This window comes from Bufo gargarizans, chromosome 3, assembly GCF_014858855.1.
Source record: "Bufo gargarizans isolate SCDJY-AF-19 chromosome 3, ASM1485885v1, whole genome shotgun sequence".
NCBI classification, from domain to species: domain Eukaryota; kingdom Metazoa; phylum Chordata; class Amphibia; order Anura; family Bufonidae; genus Bufo; species Bufo gargarizans.
The window spans coordinates 391,803,179-391,820,916 of record NC_058082.1 but is presented as its reverse complement, the minus strand read 5'-3'; the positions used below and the strand labels follow the sequence as shown (position 1 = coordinate 391,820,916).

The 17,738-nt window shown below is 41.1% G+C and overlaps 1 protein-coding gene across 1 annotated transcript in view; it reads left to right on the top strand.

Annotated features, from left to right (window-relative positions):
• The window catches only part of MYO19 (myosin XIX), an 833,713-nt gene that overhangs the window by 597,049 nt on the left and 218,926 nt on the right, over positions 1 to 17,738 (top strand). Inside the window, exons 16-17 of the mRNA XM_044285692.1 lie at positions 2,125 to 2,271; positions 10,063 to 10,170. Coding sequence (XP_044141627.1) covers positions 2,125 to 2,271; positions 10,063 to 10,170 — 255 coding nt within the window. The remainder of the gene's footprint in view (positions 1 to 2,124; positions 2,272 to 10,062; positions 10,171 to 17,738) is intronic.

Sequence of the window (17,738 nt, the reverse complement as noted above, 5' to 3'; positions counted from 1 at the left end):
CAGATCGTTAAAAAATTCGGACAGTAAACCACCCGATAGTCCACTGTTCCCATTCAATGCAGCGCATCTCAAGACCACCCAATTTGTCTCTCATATCCGTGCCCTGGTGGCCAACCTAGGTATAGACCCAGCATCTGTCTCTGGCCACTCCTTTCGGACTGGCGCCGCTTCCGCAGCATCCAAGAACCAAGTTCCAGCTCACGTCATCAGGAAACTAGGGTGGTGGCAGTCCTCCTGTTATTACAGATACATACCTCACCCGAACGTTGAGATGTCTCTTGCCTTTCAGAACTTGGTGTTGTAAGTGCAAATTGTAATAAAGTTTTTCTGGTTACATGTTGTCCCTTTTGGCCTCTTTCAGTCATCCCTACAATGTTGCGGTTACGGCACAAATCAAACCGTTTATTCAGGTAACTACTAGTTAGGATTCCTGTTCCCCCCCCCCCCCTCTATTCTACGTCGGTTTCAGCACACCCACCCTTCCCACCCTCCATTGCATCGTCACACCAGGGGATGGCCTCCTTCAGTCATCCCTACAACGTTGCGGTTACAGCACAAATCAAACCGTTTATTCAGGTAACTACTAGTTAGGATTCCTGTTCTAGTTGTAGCCCCGACCACAAATATATATATATTTATTTTTGGGTGGATCCATTGTAACTTATGTCTAAAACGGATAAGAATAGGAGATGTTCAAATTTTTTTTTTTCGGGGCTACGGAACGGACATACTGATGCGGATTTAAATGAATGGGTCTGCATCCTATCCGCAAAAAAAACGGAACTGACGCGGAAATTAGCAACGTTTGTGTGCATATAGCCTTAGAAGTAAAAAATAAATAAAAATAAACATCATAGGCAATGACTGTACTATCAAAATATAAAAAATATTACATTTTTTTCCAGTATTAAAACACAACAAAAAAAACTATACATACTGTATGTGGTATGGTAATCATACTGACCCAGAGAATAAAGGTCACGGGTCAGATTTACTGCATAGGAAACTGAGAATTGCATTTTTTTTTCCAATTCTACCGCATTTGGAATTTTTTCAGCTTACCAGTATATCTTATGCAGTATTAAACGTTGCCATTAGGAATTACAACTTGTCTCACAAAAAAACAAGCTTGTTTGACTATGTGAACTTTTAAAATACCTGTAAAAAAGTTATGGCACTGAGAATGCAGGGAGTAGAAAAAAAAACCTTAAGGGCTGTTTCACACGAGCGGATGCCGTGTGTGACATCCGCTCCGTGAATGACAGCCAAGACCCGATGCGGACTGCAGAAGCACGGAGCATTAACATGATTGATGATGCTCCGTGCCTCTCTGTGACCTCTTTACTACGAAATCACAGTGAGATAAAGTTGTCACTGTGATTCTGTAGTAAAGAGATCACAGAGAGGCACGGAGCATTATCAGTCATGTTAATGCTCCGTGCCTCTGCAGTCTGCATCGGGTCTTGGCACTCTTTCACGGAGCGGATGTCACGCATGGCATCCGCTCGTGTGAAACAGCCCTAAATCTGCCAGTTTTCATCGGATACATTTATAACATATTAAAATAATATGCAATATGCTCCTGATAGATGCTGGCTCTACTTTCAGAACCACCTTTTGGGAAAAATGGAGATCCCCTTCTTCTCCATTTGCACTCCAGAAAGGAGGAAAATATGCATGCATGGCAATTTCTCCAAACGTATGTACCGTACTCCTTTCTGTAGTGCTATTAGTACATGCCTGTCCCTGCTCCCTCGCTATGCATGACTCACCTGAAATGGAAAATGCATGTAAGCAGCCAAGAGACACAGACAGTTATGTCCCTGTTCAAATGGTTGGGGTCTCACAGAATGGTGTTGTGGGCTGCACTTTAGGTTTTGCACCTCTGGTCTATAGTGATGTTCTTAATGGAATTCAGACAGGTAGTATCAACATTGTATTGACAGAATATTTGCCTCTCTAAATAGTATGTTTTATTCTTTCGGTATATACAGTTCAAGCGCATTAGGTTTTAAAGCTCCTTGTACAGCTGTGTTTTCGAACTCTGAAAATAGCAATTCACAAACATTGTAGAATTCCGATATTCTCATAATATGTGATATATTTTTTTTATTACTTACGTAGGACCCTGTTCCCCCAGAACTTATTCTTCTCTTGCAAGAGACCAAGGACTGCCTACTTCAAAAGCTGTTTCCACAAGAGCTCAATAACCATGTTGATGTTGGTGCACACAGCAGATTACCAGCTGTGACAGTGGTTTCCAAATTTCAGGTTGGTTTTTGTTATTTATGTGCAATTCGTGTTTGCATATTAACATGGAAAACAAACTGTGGGATAACAAAAGAAATAAACTCACAAAAATCTAGCAGAACACAAACAATCTATAAATCATATTTTTTTTACTTCGATATAGTGTCGTATCTGCTGTGTAAAATACACTGCGCAAAAAAATAAAGGGAACAATAAAATACCACATTGTAGATCTTCAAAAAGCGGAAATTCACATTTTTGTACCATAGTTTGTAAATGCTATAACTTTTACCCAAACATTTTTTTTTATCAGACATGTAGAACAATAAATTTAGTGAAAAATGTATATATTGTTCTACCGTTTATCGCTCGGTCATGCAACTTACCACCCAAATGAATTTTACCTCCTTTTCTTCTCACTAATGGAGCTTTCATTTGGTGGTATTTTATTGCTGCTGACATTTTTACTTTTTTTGTTATTAATCAAAATGTAACGATTTTTTTGCAAAAAAATGACATTTTTCACTTTCAGCTGTAAAATTTTGCAAAAAAAAACGACATCCATATATAAATTTTTCGCCAAATTTATTGTTCCACATGTCTTTGATAAAAAAAAATGTTTGGGCAAAAAAAAAAATGGTTTGGGTAAAAGTTATAGCAATTACAAACTATGGTACAAAAATGTGAATTTCCGCTTTTTGAAACAACTCTGACTTTCTGAGCACCTGTCATGATTCCTGAGGTTCTACAATGCCCAAACAGTAGAAAAAACCAACAAATGACCCCATTTTGGAAAGTAGACACCCTAAGGTATTCGCTGATGGGCATAGTGAGTTCAAAGAACTTTTTATTTTTTGTCACAATTTAGCGGAAAATGATGATGATTTTTTATTTTATTTTTTTTCTTACAAAGTCTCATATTCCACTAACTTGCGACAAAAAATAAAAAATTCTAGGAACTCACCATGCCCCTCACAGAATACCTTGGGGTGTCTTCTTTCCAAAATGGGGTCACTTGTGGGGTAGTTATACTGCCTGGCAATTTAGGGGCCCAAATGTGTGAGAAGAACTTTGCAATCAAAATGTGTAAAAAATGACCGGTGAAATCCGAAAGGTGCACTTTGGAATATGTGCCCCTTTGCCCACCTTGGCATCAAAAAAGTGTCACACATCTGGTATCGCCGTACTCAGGAGAAGTTGGGGAATGTGTTTTGGGGTGTCATTTTACATATACCCATGCTGGGTGAGAGAAATATCTTGGCAAAAGACAACTTTTCCCATTTTTTTATACAAAGTTGGCATTTGACCAAGATATTTTTCTCACCCAGCATGGGTATATGTAAAATGACACCTCAAAACACATTCCCCAACTTCTCCCGAGTACGGCGATACCAGATGTGTCACACTTTTTTGCTGCCAAGGTGGGCAAAGGGGCACATATTCCAAAGTGCACCTTTCGGATTTTGCAAGCCATTTTTTACATATTTTGATTGCAAGGTACTTCTCACACATTTGGGCCCCTAAATTGCCAGGGCAGTATAACTACGCCACAAGTGACCCCATTTTGGAAAGAAGACACCCCAAGGTATTCCGTGAGGGGCACTGCGAGTTCCTAGAATTATTTTTTTTTTTGTCACAAGTTAGCGGAAAATGATGATTTTTTTTTTTCTCTTTTTTCCTTACAAAGTCTCATATTCCACTAACTTGCGACAAAAAATAAAAAATTCTAGGAACTCGCCATGCCCCTCACGGAATACCTTGGGGTGTCTTCTTTCCAAAATGGGGTCACTTGTGGGGTAGTTATACTGCCCTGGCAATTTAGGGGCCCAAATGTGTGAGAAGTACTTTGCAATCAAAATGTGTAAAAAATGGCCTGTGAAATCCGAAAGGTGCACTTTGGAATATGTGCCCCTTTGCCCACCTTGTCTGCAAAAAAGTGTCACACATCTGGTATCGCCGTACTCAGGAGAAGTTGGGGAATGTGTTTTGGGGTGTCATTTTACATATACCCATGCTGGGTGAGAGAAATATCCTGGCAAAAAACAACTTTTCCAATTTTTTTATACAAAGTTGGCATTTGATCAAGATGTTTATCTCACCCAGCATGGGTATATGTAAAATGACACCCCAAAACACATTGCCCAACTTCTCCTGAGTACGGCGATACCAGATGTGTGACACTTTTTTGCAGCCTAGATGCGCAAAGGTGCCCAAATTCCTTTTAGGAGGGCATTTTTAGACATTTGGATCCCAGACTTCTTCTCATGCCTTAGGGCCCCTAAAAAGCCAGGGCAGTATAAATACCCCACATGTGACCCCACTTTGGAAAGAAGACACCCCAAGGTATCCAATGAGGGGCCTGGCAAGTTCATAGAATTTTTTTTTTTTTTCTTAAGTTAGCGGAAATTGATTTTTTTATTTATTTTTTCTCACAAAGTCTCACTTTCCGCTAACTTAGGACAAAAATTTAAATCTTTCATGGACTCAATATGCTCCTCAGCAAATACCTTGGGGTGTCTTCTTTCCAGAATGGGGTCAGTTGTGGGGTGTTTGTACTGCCCTGGCATTTGAGGGTCTCCGCAATCATTACATGTATGGCCAGCATTAGGAGTTTCTGCTATTCTCCTTATATTGAGCATACAGGTAATGAGATTTTTTTTTCCGTTCAGCCTCTGGGCTGAAAGAAAAAAATGAACGGCACAGATTTCTTCATTCGCATCGATCAATGTGGATGAAAAAATCTCTGCCCAAAAAAAAAAATGGAGGGGAAAGGCGTCTGCCAGGACATAGGAGCTCCGCCCTACATCCATACCCACTTAGCTCGTATGCCCTGGCAAACCAGATTTCTCCATTCACATCAATCGATGTGGATGAATAAATCATTGCCGGGATTTTTTTTTATTTTTTATATATATATATATATATATACAAAGTGTTTGCCAAAGCATAGGAACGCCGCCTCCTCCTCAGCTCGTATGCCTTGGCAAACGTATCTGTCACTGCAGAGGAGAAAATCCCGTCTTGCAGCGCCGCATACACCGACTTGCGTGTAATCTGACAGCAGCGCAATGCTTCTGTCAGAATGCACATCGGTGCTGCAGCTAGTCAATCGGTTGGTCCACCTGGAAGGTAAAAAAAGAAAAAACCAGGCCGCAACGCAATAATTTTATTAACTTTGCAACAGAACATATAAACTTTAACTTTTTTAACTGAACATTAACCTTTTTGCTTACTGGTGTGTTTTTTTTTTTTTTTTTACCTTTATAGAACAAACCTCTCCTTCCCCATGGGTCAATGTGCAAAGCGCAAATCGCCCAAAGATGTGGCGAAGTGCGTTATGCACTTTGTCCCATGTGAAAGGAGACGTTTGCAGCAGCAGTGAGTGAATGGGCCCTAATAGCCCTGTGTGCCTGTCCTGGTGAGATGATCCCTATGCTAATAGTGTACCTGTGAGTGGTACTTCCGGAAACACTCTCCAAAGCATAGGGCAGGGTGGTCAGGACAGTCAGGACAGAAATAGCGGGTGTCACGCCTTATTCCACTCCTGCTACAGACACGACATCTTTTTCGGGGTGACTGTTGGGTTGAGGTACCAGGAACGACATTGGGGAAATGTTGCTCGTGTAGACGGCTAACTACACTGGTGGTTGGGGCCACGGAACCTCCTGGATACAGGAGGTTCTCGATGATCTCTTCCTGAAATTTGAGGAAGGATCCAGTTCTCCCAGCCTTACTGTAGAGAACAAAACTATTGTACAGAGCCAATTGAATTAAATATACAGACACCTTCTTATACCAGCGTCTGGTGCGTCGGAAAACTAAATACGGAGACAACATCTGGTCATTGAAGTCCACCCCTCCCATGAGCAAATTATAGTCGTGGACTGAGAGGGGCTTTTCAATGACACGGGTTGCTCGCTCAATTTGTATTGTCGTGTCTGCGTGAATGGAGGAGAGCATGTAAACGTCACGCTTGTCTCTCCATTTCACCGCGAGCAGTTCTTCGTTACACAGTGCGGCCCTCTGCCCCCTTGCAAGACGGGTGGTAACGAGCCGTTGGGGGAAGCCCGCGCGACTAGTTCGCGCGGTATCACAGGCGCCAATCCGTTCTAGAAACAAATGCCTAAAGAGGGCCACACTTGTGTAAAAATTGTCCACATAAAGATGGTACCCCTTGCCGAATAAGGGTGACACCAAGTCCCAAACTATCTTCCCACTGCTCCCCAGGTAGTCAGGGCAACCGACCGGCGTCAGGGTCTGATCTTTTCCCTCATAGACACGAAATTTGTGGGTATAGCCTGTGGCCCTTTCACAGAGCTTATACAATTTGACCCCATACCGGGCGCGCTTGCTTGGGATGTATTGTTTGAAGCCAAGGCGCCCGGTAAAATGTATCAGGGACTCGTCTATGCAGATGTTTTGCTCTGGGGTATAAATATCTGCAAATTTCAGGTTGAAATGGTCTATGAGGGGCCGAATTTTGTGGAGCTGGTCAAAAGCAGGGTGGCCCCTGGGAAGGGAGGCGGTGTTGTCACTAAAGTGCAGGAACCGCAGGATGGCCTCAAAACGTGCCCTGGACATAGCAGCAGAGAACATGGGCATGTGATGAATCGGGTTCGTGGACCAATATGACCGCAATTCATGCTTTTTTGTCAGGCCCATGTTGAGGAGGAGGCCTAGAAAAGTTTTAAGTTCGGAAACTTGGACTGGTCTCCACCGGAAAGATTGGGCATAAAAGCTTCCCGGGTTAGCGGTGATAAATTGTGTGGCATACCTGTTTGTTTCGGCCACAACTATGTCTAAAAGCTCCGCAGTCAAGAACAGCTCAAAAAATCCCAGGGCCGAACCGATCTGAGCTGTCTCAACCCGAACTCCAGACTGGGCAGTGAAAGGGAAAACTACAGGTGCGGCTGAAGTTGGGGACTGCCAATCAGGGTTTGCCAGCACCTCTGGGATTCTAGGGGCTCTACGGGCACGTCTTTGCGGTGGCTGCGACGGGGTCACTACTGCACGTGCCACCGTACCAGCTTCAACTGCCCTTATGGTGCTCGCTACTTCACCAGGTTGTACGGCAGTGCTGGTACTAGGTCCAGGGAGGGCTGGGCTGCTGGTGTATGCCTCACCACGTAATCCGACAGCACCAGCCCCACTCTGCTGCTCTTGAAGCGGATCCTGCGCAACCTGCGGTCTAGCGACACAGGGCCGGGTACGCCTGGTGGTATCAGGGACCTCAGCCTCCTCGTCCGAACTTTGGGTCAGAGAGCCACTGCTTTCTACAGGTTCGTATTCTGACCCGCTGGATTCATCAGATGAGGGTTCCCACTCCTCATCCGACTGGGTCAGAAGCCTGTAGGCCTCTTCAGAGGAATACCCCCTGTTAGACATGTGGGCAACAAAATTTAGGGGTATTCCCTGAGACTACCCAAGAAAAAAAAAAGCAAGCCTGTCTTACAAAGGGGAGGCTAGCGAAGTACCGGAGGCCGCTGCGGTTGATAAAAATATCAAAACTGATTTTTTTATCGCTGCAGTGCGTGTAAAGTGAATGTGCAGTGATCAAAAAAAAAAAAATTTTTTCTCACTGCGGTGGGGCGGGTGTGGGCGAACGCACGTGTGGGCGACCGATCAGGCCTGATCGGGCAAACACTGCGTTTTGGGTGGAGGGCGAACTAAAGTGACACTAGTACTATTATAGATCTGACCGTGATCAGTTTTGATCACTTCCAGATACTATATAAAAGTACAAATGCTGATTAGCGATACGCTAATCAGCGAATAACGGACTGCGGTGCGGTGGGCTGGGCGCTAACTGATCGCTAACTACCTAACCAAGGGACCTAAACTATACCTAAAACCTGACGGTCAATAACAGTGAAAAAAAAAAGTGACAGTTTGCACTGATCACTTTTTTCTTTTCACTTGTGATTGACAGGGGTGATCAAAGGGTTAATTGGGGTTCAGGGGGGTGATCAGGGGCTAAAGTGTAGTGTTCTCACTGTGAAGCCTGCTCCTCTGCTGGATCCAACCGACGAAAAGAACCAGCAGAGGAGCAGGCAGCCATATAACAGATCATATTTACAAATATGATCTGCTATCTGGCACTTTGATTGGCTTTTTTAAAAATCAGCAACTTGCCAGCCACGATCATTGGCTGGCAGGTTGCTGACGAAATACTTCTCAACGAAATGCCGGCGCGAACTGCGCACGCATACTCGCGTCATCTCGCGTCTCGCGAGATGACGCATATATGCGTGACTCTGCGCAGCGCTGCCACCTCCGGACCGCACATCTGCGTTAGGCGGTCCGGAGGTGGTTAAGGAAGTAACATGCAGTCATACATTTACTGTAATTTGTCAATAATCGAGCCTCTGTATAACCAGTTAAATGGAATCTGTCAATTTTATGCTGCCCATATTTTAACATCACAACCATTGCAGACTGGGCTTGTAAAAGAGTCACGGCCACCTGAGAAGAGTCATGGTTATTTATAAATTTCTGCTCTCCCTGCCCACCTGCTGATGATTAACAGTCTTCCATCTAGATTTCTCCCCATCTCTCTAGGAGACAACTGCCAATCATCAGCAGATGGGTGAGGTAGATCTGACTTTTCAAGGCCTGTGCTGCAATGATAATGATGCTGGTTCTCAGCAACCACTTATGTTTCACTCATGAGTGACATACTGCATTTCTGTCACTATTTTATGCTGCTGTATAATTAGAATCTCATTGATCCTCTGACAAACACTGTGGTAATATGATTTTCCAGCCCGCAATGTACACCACTTAAAGGGGTTTTCAGTTTTTTTATGTTTTTGTTTTTTTCATTTGAAAATCATATAGGAAATCATATAATTGTATATTATGCATGTATTTAAAATTCTGCATACATACCTTTCTTATATCAGGCAGTTGACACCTATATGCAGAAGAAAGGTATTGCCCATGTGGCAGCCCAAAAGGCAGAATTGAATTTGTGTTACCGGAAGCAATGTATGTAGTATGTTATTTTATGACCATTTCTGTTTATGTGAAGGGAGTTGTATTGTTCCTTTAAAGGGCTTCTGTCACCCCACTAAACGCATATATTTTTTTTCTACTTATAATCCCTATCCTGCCATATTGCCATACATTATGTTATTAATAATTTTCGTTCAGTAGATTTAGCCCAAAACTTACTTTTATGATATGCTAATTACCTTTCTACCAGCAAGTAGGGCGTCTACTTGCTGGTAGCAGCCGCAGAAAACCGCCCCCTCCTTGTGTTGATTGACAGGGCCAGCCGCGATCTCCTCCTCCGGCCGGCCTTGTCAGCATTTCAAAAATCGCGCGCCTGTGTTGATTCGGTGCAGGCGCTCTGAGATAAGGAGGCTCGCCTCAGCACTCCGTCAGTGTGCCTGCGCCAAAGACGTCATCGGCGTAGGCACACTGAGGGAGTGCTGAGGAGGCGAGCCTCCTTATCTCAGAGCGCCTGCGCCGAATCAACACAGGCGTGCGATTTTTGAAAAGCTGACAGGGTTGGCCGGAGGAGGAGATCGCGGCTGGCCCTGTCAATCAGCACAAGGAGGGGGCGGTTTTCTGTGGCTGCTACCAGCAAGTAGACGCCCTACTTGCTGGTAGAAAGGTAATTAGCATATCATAAAAGTACGTTTTTGGCTAAATTCACTGAATGAAAATTATTAATAACATAATGTATGGCAATATGGCAGGATAGGGATTATAAGTAGACAAAAAAAAAAAATGCGTTTAGGTGACAGAAGCCCTTAAGTGGATGCATTTAACCCTCTATTAGCTCTAACTCCACTTTATATCTTTAAGGGTTCTTTAGAGAGTTTGATGACTATTTTGAATGAAACTACACCACACTACATACGATGTGTTAAGCCAAATATGGATTGCAAGGCATTATTGTTCAGAACCAAAGAGGTAAATCTTGGTTTATAAAAGTACATTACTTGCTTTATGCACTGTGCTTCTTTTTCTTGTGTGTATGGATTGCAAGGATAAAAAATAAAATAAAAAATGACTCACCTGTCAGCAGTGTTCCAGTTCCAGCACAGAGCTTACTCCTCCACTTCCTGCTCCTACCAGCGTGAAAGTGTGACCACTGCCACAGCTGAAACCATTGATTGACAACATGTACATGTAGATAGCTTTTCACTAAACCGGACAAGGGGGCGGGGGGGGGGTGATCCAAAAAGAAGAGAAGGAAGTAGCTTGCCACTGGAACCGGAGTCCTGGTGACAACCTAGGTCTACCAGGCCAAAATAAAAGGGGTTTCCGGTCTCTAACAACCTTTGTACGTCAGCAACACTAGGGAACAACATTTATTGTTTATATACTGTCTATGTATATGGACCAACCATTTTTGAATTCTGTAATTAGCAATATGTTAAGGTAATTTTCTTTATGTAACTTAAATTGTTATCCTATTGAGTTTCATTTGTGTATCCCATTCAAAATGGCTACTAGAAATGAACAAATTTCCTGAATTAGATTTAATTCTATCCAGATTTCCTTAGACTCCTAGACTGGAACCAATCCATTTAACACAAAGACAGCATTAATAACGTGACGAGCAGGCCAGACACAGCTTGACTGTGGGAAACTTGGCTGAGTAGCTGAGACATAGGGAAACCACACTGCAATTGCAGAAGTAGTCAGAACAGTATTTAATATTGAAACTGTAGATATTAGCAACAATTAACTGGAGACACTAAGAGAGCATCAGGCAGGGCTGTGGTGTATACAGGAACAAGACAGACAGGAGCCAAGACTGTAGCGCAGACAGACTAGGATAACTTAAAGGGGTGTTCTGGTAGGTACACATTATCCCCTATCCACAGGATAGATTTAAATCGATTTATCTGAAAATTAGGAAATCATTCAATAGACGTTTCTCCCATTGTTAATTCAGATTCTCAAGTTGAATGTGCTGATACTTCATCTAGCATCACTCCTCTTAAGCCAGAATTGAAGAGAAAATAATCTTTTTCCCCCATTGAGAGTAGAGGCCCTCACATCAAGAGCTTCTACAACATGGTTATCGGAGAGTTCAAGGACATTTTTTCCCTAACTAGGTCCATCTAATCAGTCAGTTCGGACCAGTAAGATGAGTGAGTTCTTCCCACCAGATTCGGAACCCAACAATTTAAATCCTAACCTCCAGTTAGCTCTCAAGAATTTAAAAAAGAATCATGATATAGTTATAAAAAGCGCTGTCAAGGGGGGAGGGATAGTGATTATAGATACCACATACTACGAGGCTGAATCGGTCAGAATTCTGTCTGACATAGAGTATTGCAGACAACTCAGTCATGATCCTACCAAGGAATACACAAAAATATTCAATGGATTAATACAAACCGGGTTCCAAAAAAGTTGGGACACTATACAAATCGTGACTAAAAACTGAATGCAATGATGTGGAGGTGCCAACTTCTAATATTTTATTCAGAATAGAACATAAATCACGGAACAAAAGTTTAAACTGAGAAAATGTACCATTTTAAGGAAAAAATATGTTGAATCAGAATTTCATGGTGTCAACAAATCTCCAAAAAGTTGGGACAAGGCCATTTTCACCACTGTGTGGCATCTCTTCTTCTTACAACACTCAACAGACGTCTGGGGACCGAGGACACCAGTTTCTCAAGTTTAGAAATAGGAATGCTCGCCCATTCTTGTCTAATACAGGCCTCTAACTGTTCAATCGTCTTGGGCCTCCTTTGTTGCACCTTCCTCTTTATGATGCGCCAAATGTTCTCTATAGGTGAAAGATCTGGACTGCAGTCTGGCCATTTCAGTACCCGGATCCTTCTCCTACGCAGCCATGATGTTGTGATTGATGCAGAATGTGGTCTGGCATTATCTTGTTGAAAAATGCAGGGTCTTCCTTGAAAGAGATGACGTCTGGATGGGAGCATATGTTGTTCTAGAACCTGAATATATTTTCAACGCTTCTGAACTGAGCGTTGATAATAACTTGGGTTGTCCTTGGCCTCTTTGGTCCGGATGACATGGCGTCCCAGATTTCCAAAAAGAACTTTGAATCGTGACTCGTCTGACCACAGAACAGTCTTCCATTTTGCCACTCTCCATTTTAAATGATCCCTGGCCCAGTGAAAACGCCTGAGCCTGTGGATCTTGCTTAGAAATGTCTTCTTCTTTGCACTGTAGAGTTTCAGCTGGCAACGGCGGATGGCACAGTGGATTGTGTTCACTGACAATGGTTTCTGGAAGTATTCCTGAGCCCATTCTGTGATTTCCTTTACAGTAGCATTCCTGTTTGTGGTGCAGTGTCGTTTAAGGGCCCGGAGATCACGGGCATCCAGTATGGTTTTACGGCCTTGACCCTTACGCACAGAGATTGTTCCAGATTCTCTGAATCTTCGGATGATGTTATGCACAGTTGATGATGATAGATGCAAAGTATTTGCAATTTTTGCTGGGTAACACCTTTCTGATATTGCTCCACTATCTTTCTGCGCAATATTGTGGGAATTGGTGATCCTCTACCCATCTTGGCTTCTGAGAGACACTGCCACTCTGAGAAGCTCTTTTTATACCCAATCATGTTGCCAATTGACCTAATTAGTGTTAATTGGTCTTCCAGCCCTTCGTTATGCTCAAATTTACTTTTTCCAGCCTCTTATTGCTACTTGTCCCAACTTTTTGGGGAATTGTTGACACCGTGAAAATTTGAATCAATGTATTTTTCCTTTAAAATGATACATTTACTCGGATTAAACGTTTGATCTGTCATCTACGTTCTATTACAAATAAAATATTGACATTTTCCATCTCCACATCATTGCATTCAGTTATTATTCACAATTTGTTTAGTGTCCCAACTTTTTTGGAATCCGGTTTGTAGATCTAGGGCACCTAAATGGCGTGATTGACAAGAGAGAAAAAAATATATCTCAAGTATTACATCCTTCCATAGCACGATTTTATTTTTTGCCTAAAGTACGGTACATAAATCCCTCCATAACCCTCCCGGACAACCTATCATCTTGGAGGTCGGTTCACTTAAATCTAATTTGTCTGAGTATGTTGATGGTCTACTTAAAAAATATGTCATCTTACTACCCTCTTACCTTTAGGACTCTGCACAATTAATTTGCACTTTAGAATAATTTGAGGGGAGACACAACTACATGTGGGCAACCCTGGATGTCACAGCACTTTACAGTAATATTATACATTCATTGGGTTTAAGATCAGTCAAAGAATTCATTGATGCAGACACCCTTATGCCACAGACTCAGAGATTTTGTCTTACAATCCATTATGTTCATTTTACATCATAATTATTTTATTTATAATACATTTGATTTCCAACAAAAAGGTACAGAGATGGGGACGAAATTCGCCCCATCAGATGCAAATTTACTGATGGGATTTTTGAGAAACATATTGGTCTCCTCCTTAGGCACCCAAATATCATATTCTATAAAAGCTATATGGATGACATCATTCTAATTTGGAATAGTGACGTTGATACGTTGAAGGCTTTTATAAAGATTGTGAATACAAATGATTGGAACCTCAACCTAACCCTGGAATGCCATCCGAGGAAAGCCATTTTCTTAGATTTACACCTTAGCAGTGTTAATAATAAAATCGCCACAAAAACACATTTTAAAAATGTGGATACAAATGTCTACCTAGATTTTAAGAGTTGTCACCATCATAAATGGAATATACCGTTCCACCAGATGAAACATATCAGGCAGAACTGCACAGATAATAAGGTAATGAGGGAACAAGTAGATTTCCTAAGTGACAGATTCATTCCGAAAGGCAATGAAATAATAGGGTTTTCAAGGAGACAGAAAGCGACAGCCTAAAAATAAAAACTAACAGTAAAAACAATGTATGTACTAACCGAATCCAGGGGCGTAGCTAAAGGCTCATGGGCCCTGGTGCAAGGGTTCAGCTTGGGCCCCCCCTTTCCTCGGTGCTTTGTGGCCAGGGGCCGGGAAGCACATAGCCCTCCTGCAGCCTGAGGCAAAAATTGAACCCCCCCCCCCCCCCTCCATTCCAAATTCTTGACCTAACCCCTTCCCTCCAGCCAGAGATATAACTTGATTGAAGATTCTGGGGCCCCAGTGCAAAATCTATAACTGAGCCCTCCCACCTTCTAATATACCAGTTTCTTCTTATGTGGCACAAGGGTCTTTGGGCCTGTCGGGTATTTATTTCATATAAGATATGAAATCATAAAAATTATGATTTCATATTTTTATGAAAGATGAAAAATTTAATTGGCGGACATATAAACGCCAGTTTATATTGATGAGATCTAAAGTTAATTTGTGCAGCTAATGAAACAGGGTGCAATTAATTATATAAAATTATAATTTATTATAAATACATGCAGTAAAAATGGCATACAAATAAATACAAGGATAATATCAAAATTGACCACACGATGGTGCTCCACCGTTTACGGGCTCACTTATTTTACTACACCAAGTGCAATACAATACTACTTTTTTCTTTTATCAAATTATTACCGATTAATGTACTAGTTATCAAAATATTATAATGCAACAACAACAAAACAATCAAAATGAATCTGTGGAAAATCCCTTATGCTCAATCAAAGAATATGGCAGTAAGAGATACCTTATAAATACGCCCGTTGGCCTAACTACGGATAATAAAATCCGATCAGAGATTCCACTCTGATGGCAATATTACAGGAACTCTAATGATGTGCACGTTCATTAAAATTTCCCATAAAATTATTGTTTTAACACTATTGACCCACTAATAATGGGGTCTCAACTATATGCCAATTGGAGCGATTTATAATTACTGCAAATGAAATAAATCATACATTACCCCTGGCTTTGGGATAAAGAGCTTTTAGAAGGGACCTAGCTTTCCAAGATTTAGATCTATCCCGTCCTGTGGTACGTTCCTGACGTGTGAAGTGATGAATGAATCTGAAGTGTGTCTCAAGTGATCTCTCCTCTCCAAAAACTGGATCAGATATTCTAATCCTTATCTATGCCCATCCCCTCTTGGATTAGGGACTTCCAATTAGATAAGGTGGGTGTGACGTATGGTAATCATGGGGATGATGTAATTTAATTGGCATTCCTTAGAAACTTCTGCCCACCTACCACTTGATGGCACTGTTGTATCATATATCAATTTTAAATATTTTAGGAATTAACACATATATATGGCTTTATTACACCACTTAAACTTTGGCCTCTCCCAACTTAAATCAATTAGGAGGGATTATTCTTTGACACTTTAGAATTACTTTCCCAGACATCATGGATCCATCTTGACAGTTAACAGACCATCTTATTTATGGTCAGATAAGAGAACCATAATCTTTTAACTTTTCCCCTGGTTTGTATACACCTAATTGTCTCAGCTATTGAGTAATGATGTTTGAAATAACATCAGCTCCTCTGAATAGATTTAGGAAAATACAAACTTACGCTCTCTATATCCCCTAGAATATATCCCCTCAGTGAGATACACACAATATAAAGATACATTAATAATGTTAGGTTATAATACATCAATATTGCATAATATATATGAATCATTAACAAGTCCAAACGCTAAATAAATGCACACACACAGTAAAATATATATATATATATATATATATATATATATATGAATAGATATCTATTCCACACCAGATGTGTTTTATGGACGTCTCTAATCAGATCATGGTTTAGCCATGAAACACCCATTGTTCCTCAGACAGACATGTTTAGAGAAACCAGTGTTTTAAGCAATAACCTCTCTTGACCCCGGTAGTTGAGACAGTTTATGTGAGACCCATTACATTCTCTAAGATACCACATCTGTTGGCAGTAACTTTTAAAACAATATACATTGTATGCCAGGGACTATCATAACCTTCTCTGGCTTATTCCAACAGAGAGTTTGGCCTCTTAAAGGTAATGTGAATCTCCATTTAGGTTCTAATATTGTCAGACCTTAATGTGCAGATATAAATATGCCCGACAGGCCCCCTCAGGCTCCTGGGCCCGGTAGCGACTGCTACCTCTGCACCCCCTATAGCTACGCCCCTGCTTATTATGAGATACAACTCGAAACACAAAACAATTAGACGGATTCTCACAAAATACTGGCCATCCTACAGAAGGACCCTGTTTTAGGGAATGATATCCCTAAACAACCTAACCTGATTTACTGCATATCCAAAGCGCAAAAAAATATATAATGGTCTCTTCCTGCCCGGGGAGAACATGCGAGGAGGCCATTCGGATATGCCCTAACAACAAAAGGATAGATAACAAAGGTGTGTTCAAATGTGGAGTACAAAGATGCAAATGTTGCCTTAATGATACAATGTGCAAATGGTGAGCTCCAATTATCAGCATCCAGTAACAAAATCATCTTCAAACACCATATGAATTGTGGCACAATGAATGTAATATATCTACTCCAGTGCCCCTGTGGTCCCCAATATGTGGGCCGCACTATCCAAACCCTAAGGGAACGTATGCATGAAGATCGGTCCAACATCAATAGAAAAATCACAACCCACAGTGTATCGTGCCATTTCGCTATAGAATATGATGGCAATCCGGCTTGTTTAAAAGTGATCCCGCTTGAACATGTACCTTCTTTATTTTAGCAACTTAGCCTAAAAGAGATGTTTTATTTTATTTTATATATCTATATCTGTACTTATTCTATTGAAGGCCGACCCCCCTGCATATCAATTGGTTACCTCACCCTGGAGTGTCTCTATATGTATAGTGACCACAGTAATACTGATAATCCATTATAATAGATTTTATATTTTATTTTATATATATTTTTTCCTATTTTCATATTCACGCATGATAAGCGAACATCAGGGGAATAAGAATATTAATAAAAATAATAAGGCAAGTAGAGATCACATGTAGCGGTTGTATCCTACCATTATCATTATCATGTTTCGTTCTTTTATTAATATATGATTAACAGCAGGTCCTTTTACTAATTTATTATGGATTTTACTCATTTGGTTTTTATTATCATATATCTTTATATATTTTTTATGCTTCAAATTACTATCATATATTTTTTATGCATCAAGCTGCTTTTTATGTTATATTATCCCCAAGTGTATGTGTATATATATTAAAAAGAAAAAGAGTGGCAGCACCGTTTCTAATGCAAACAAGTGGGTGCACAAGCCCAATAAGGATATAAGCAAATCCAAGGGCTATTAGTCAAAAAGATGGGCAGCACTCCATGAAGTAAAAAAGTACAAGAAAATCTTTATTTACCCAAACAGGACATGCAACGTTTCGGCTCTATGCTGGAGCCTTTCTCAAGCAGTGTATACAGACAAAGTGCCAAGTATAAATAGCAGTGCTAATTCATAACAATTCACATAACATGTGTAACCAATTCATAATAATTTAACAAATAATCACAGGAAAATACAGTGCAGCAACACAATAATAAAATTATCAGTGTCTCATGATCAT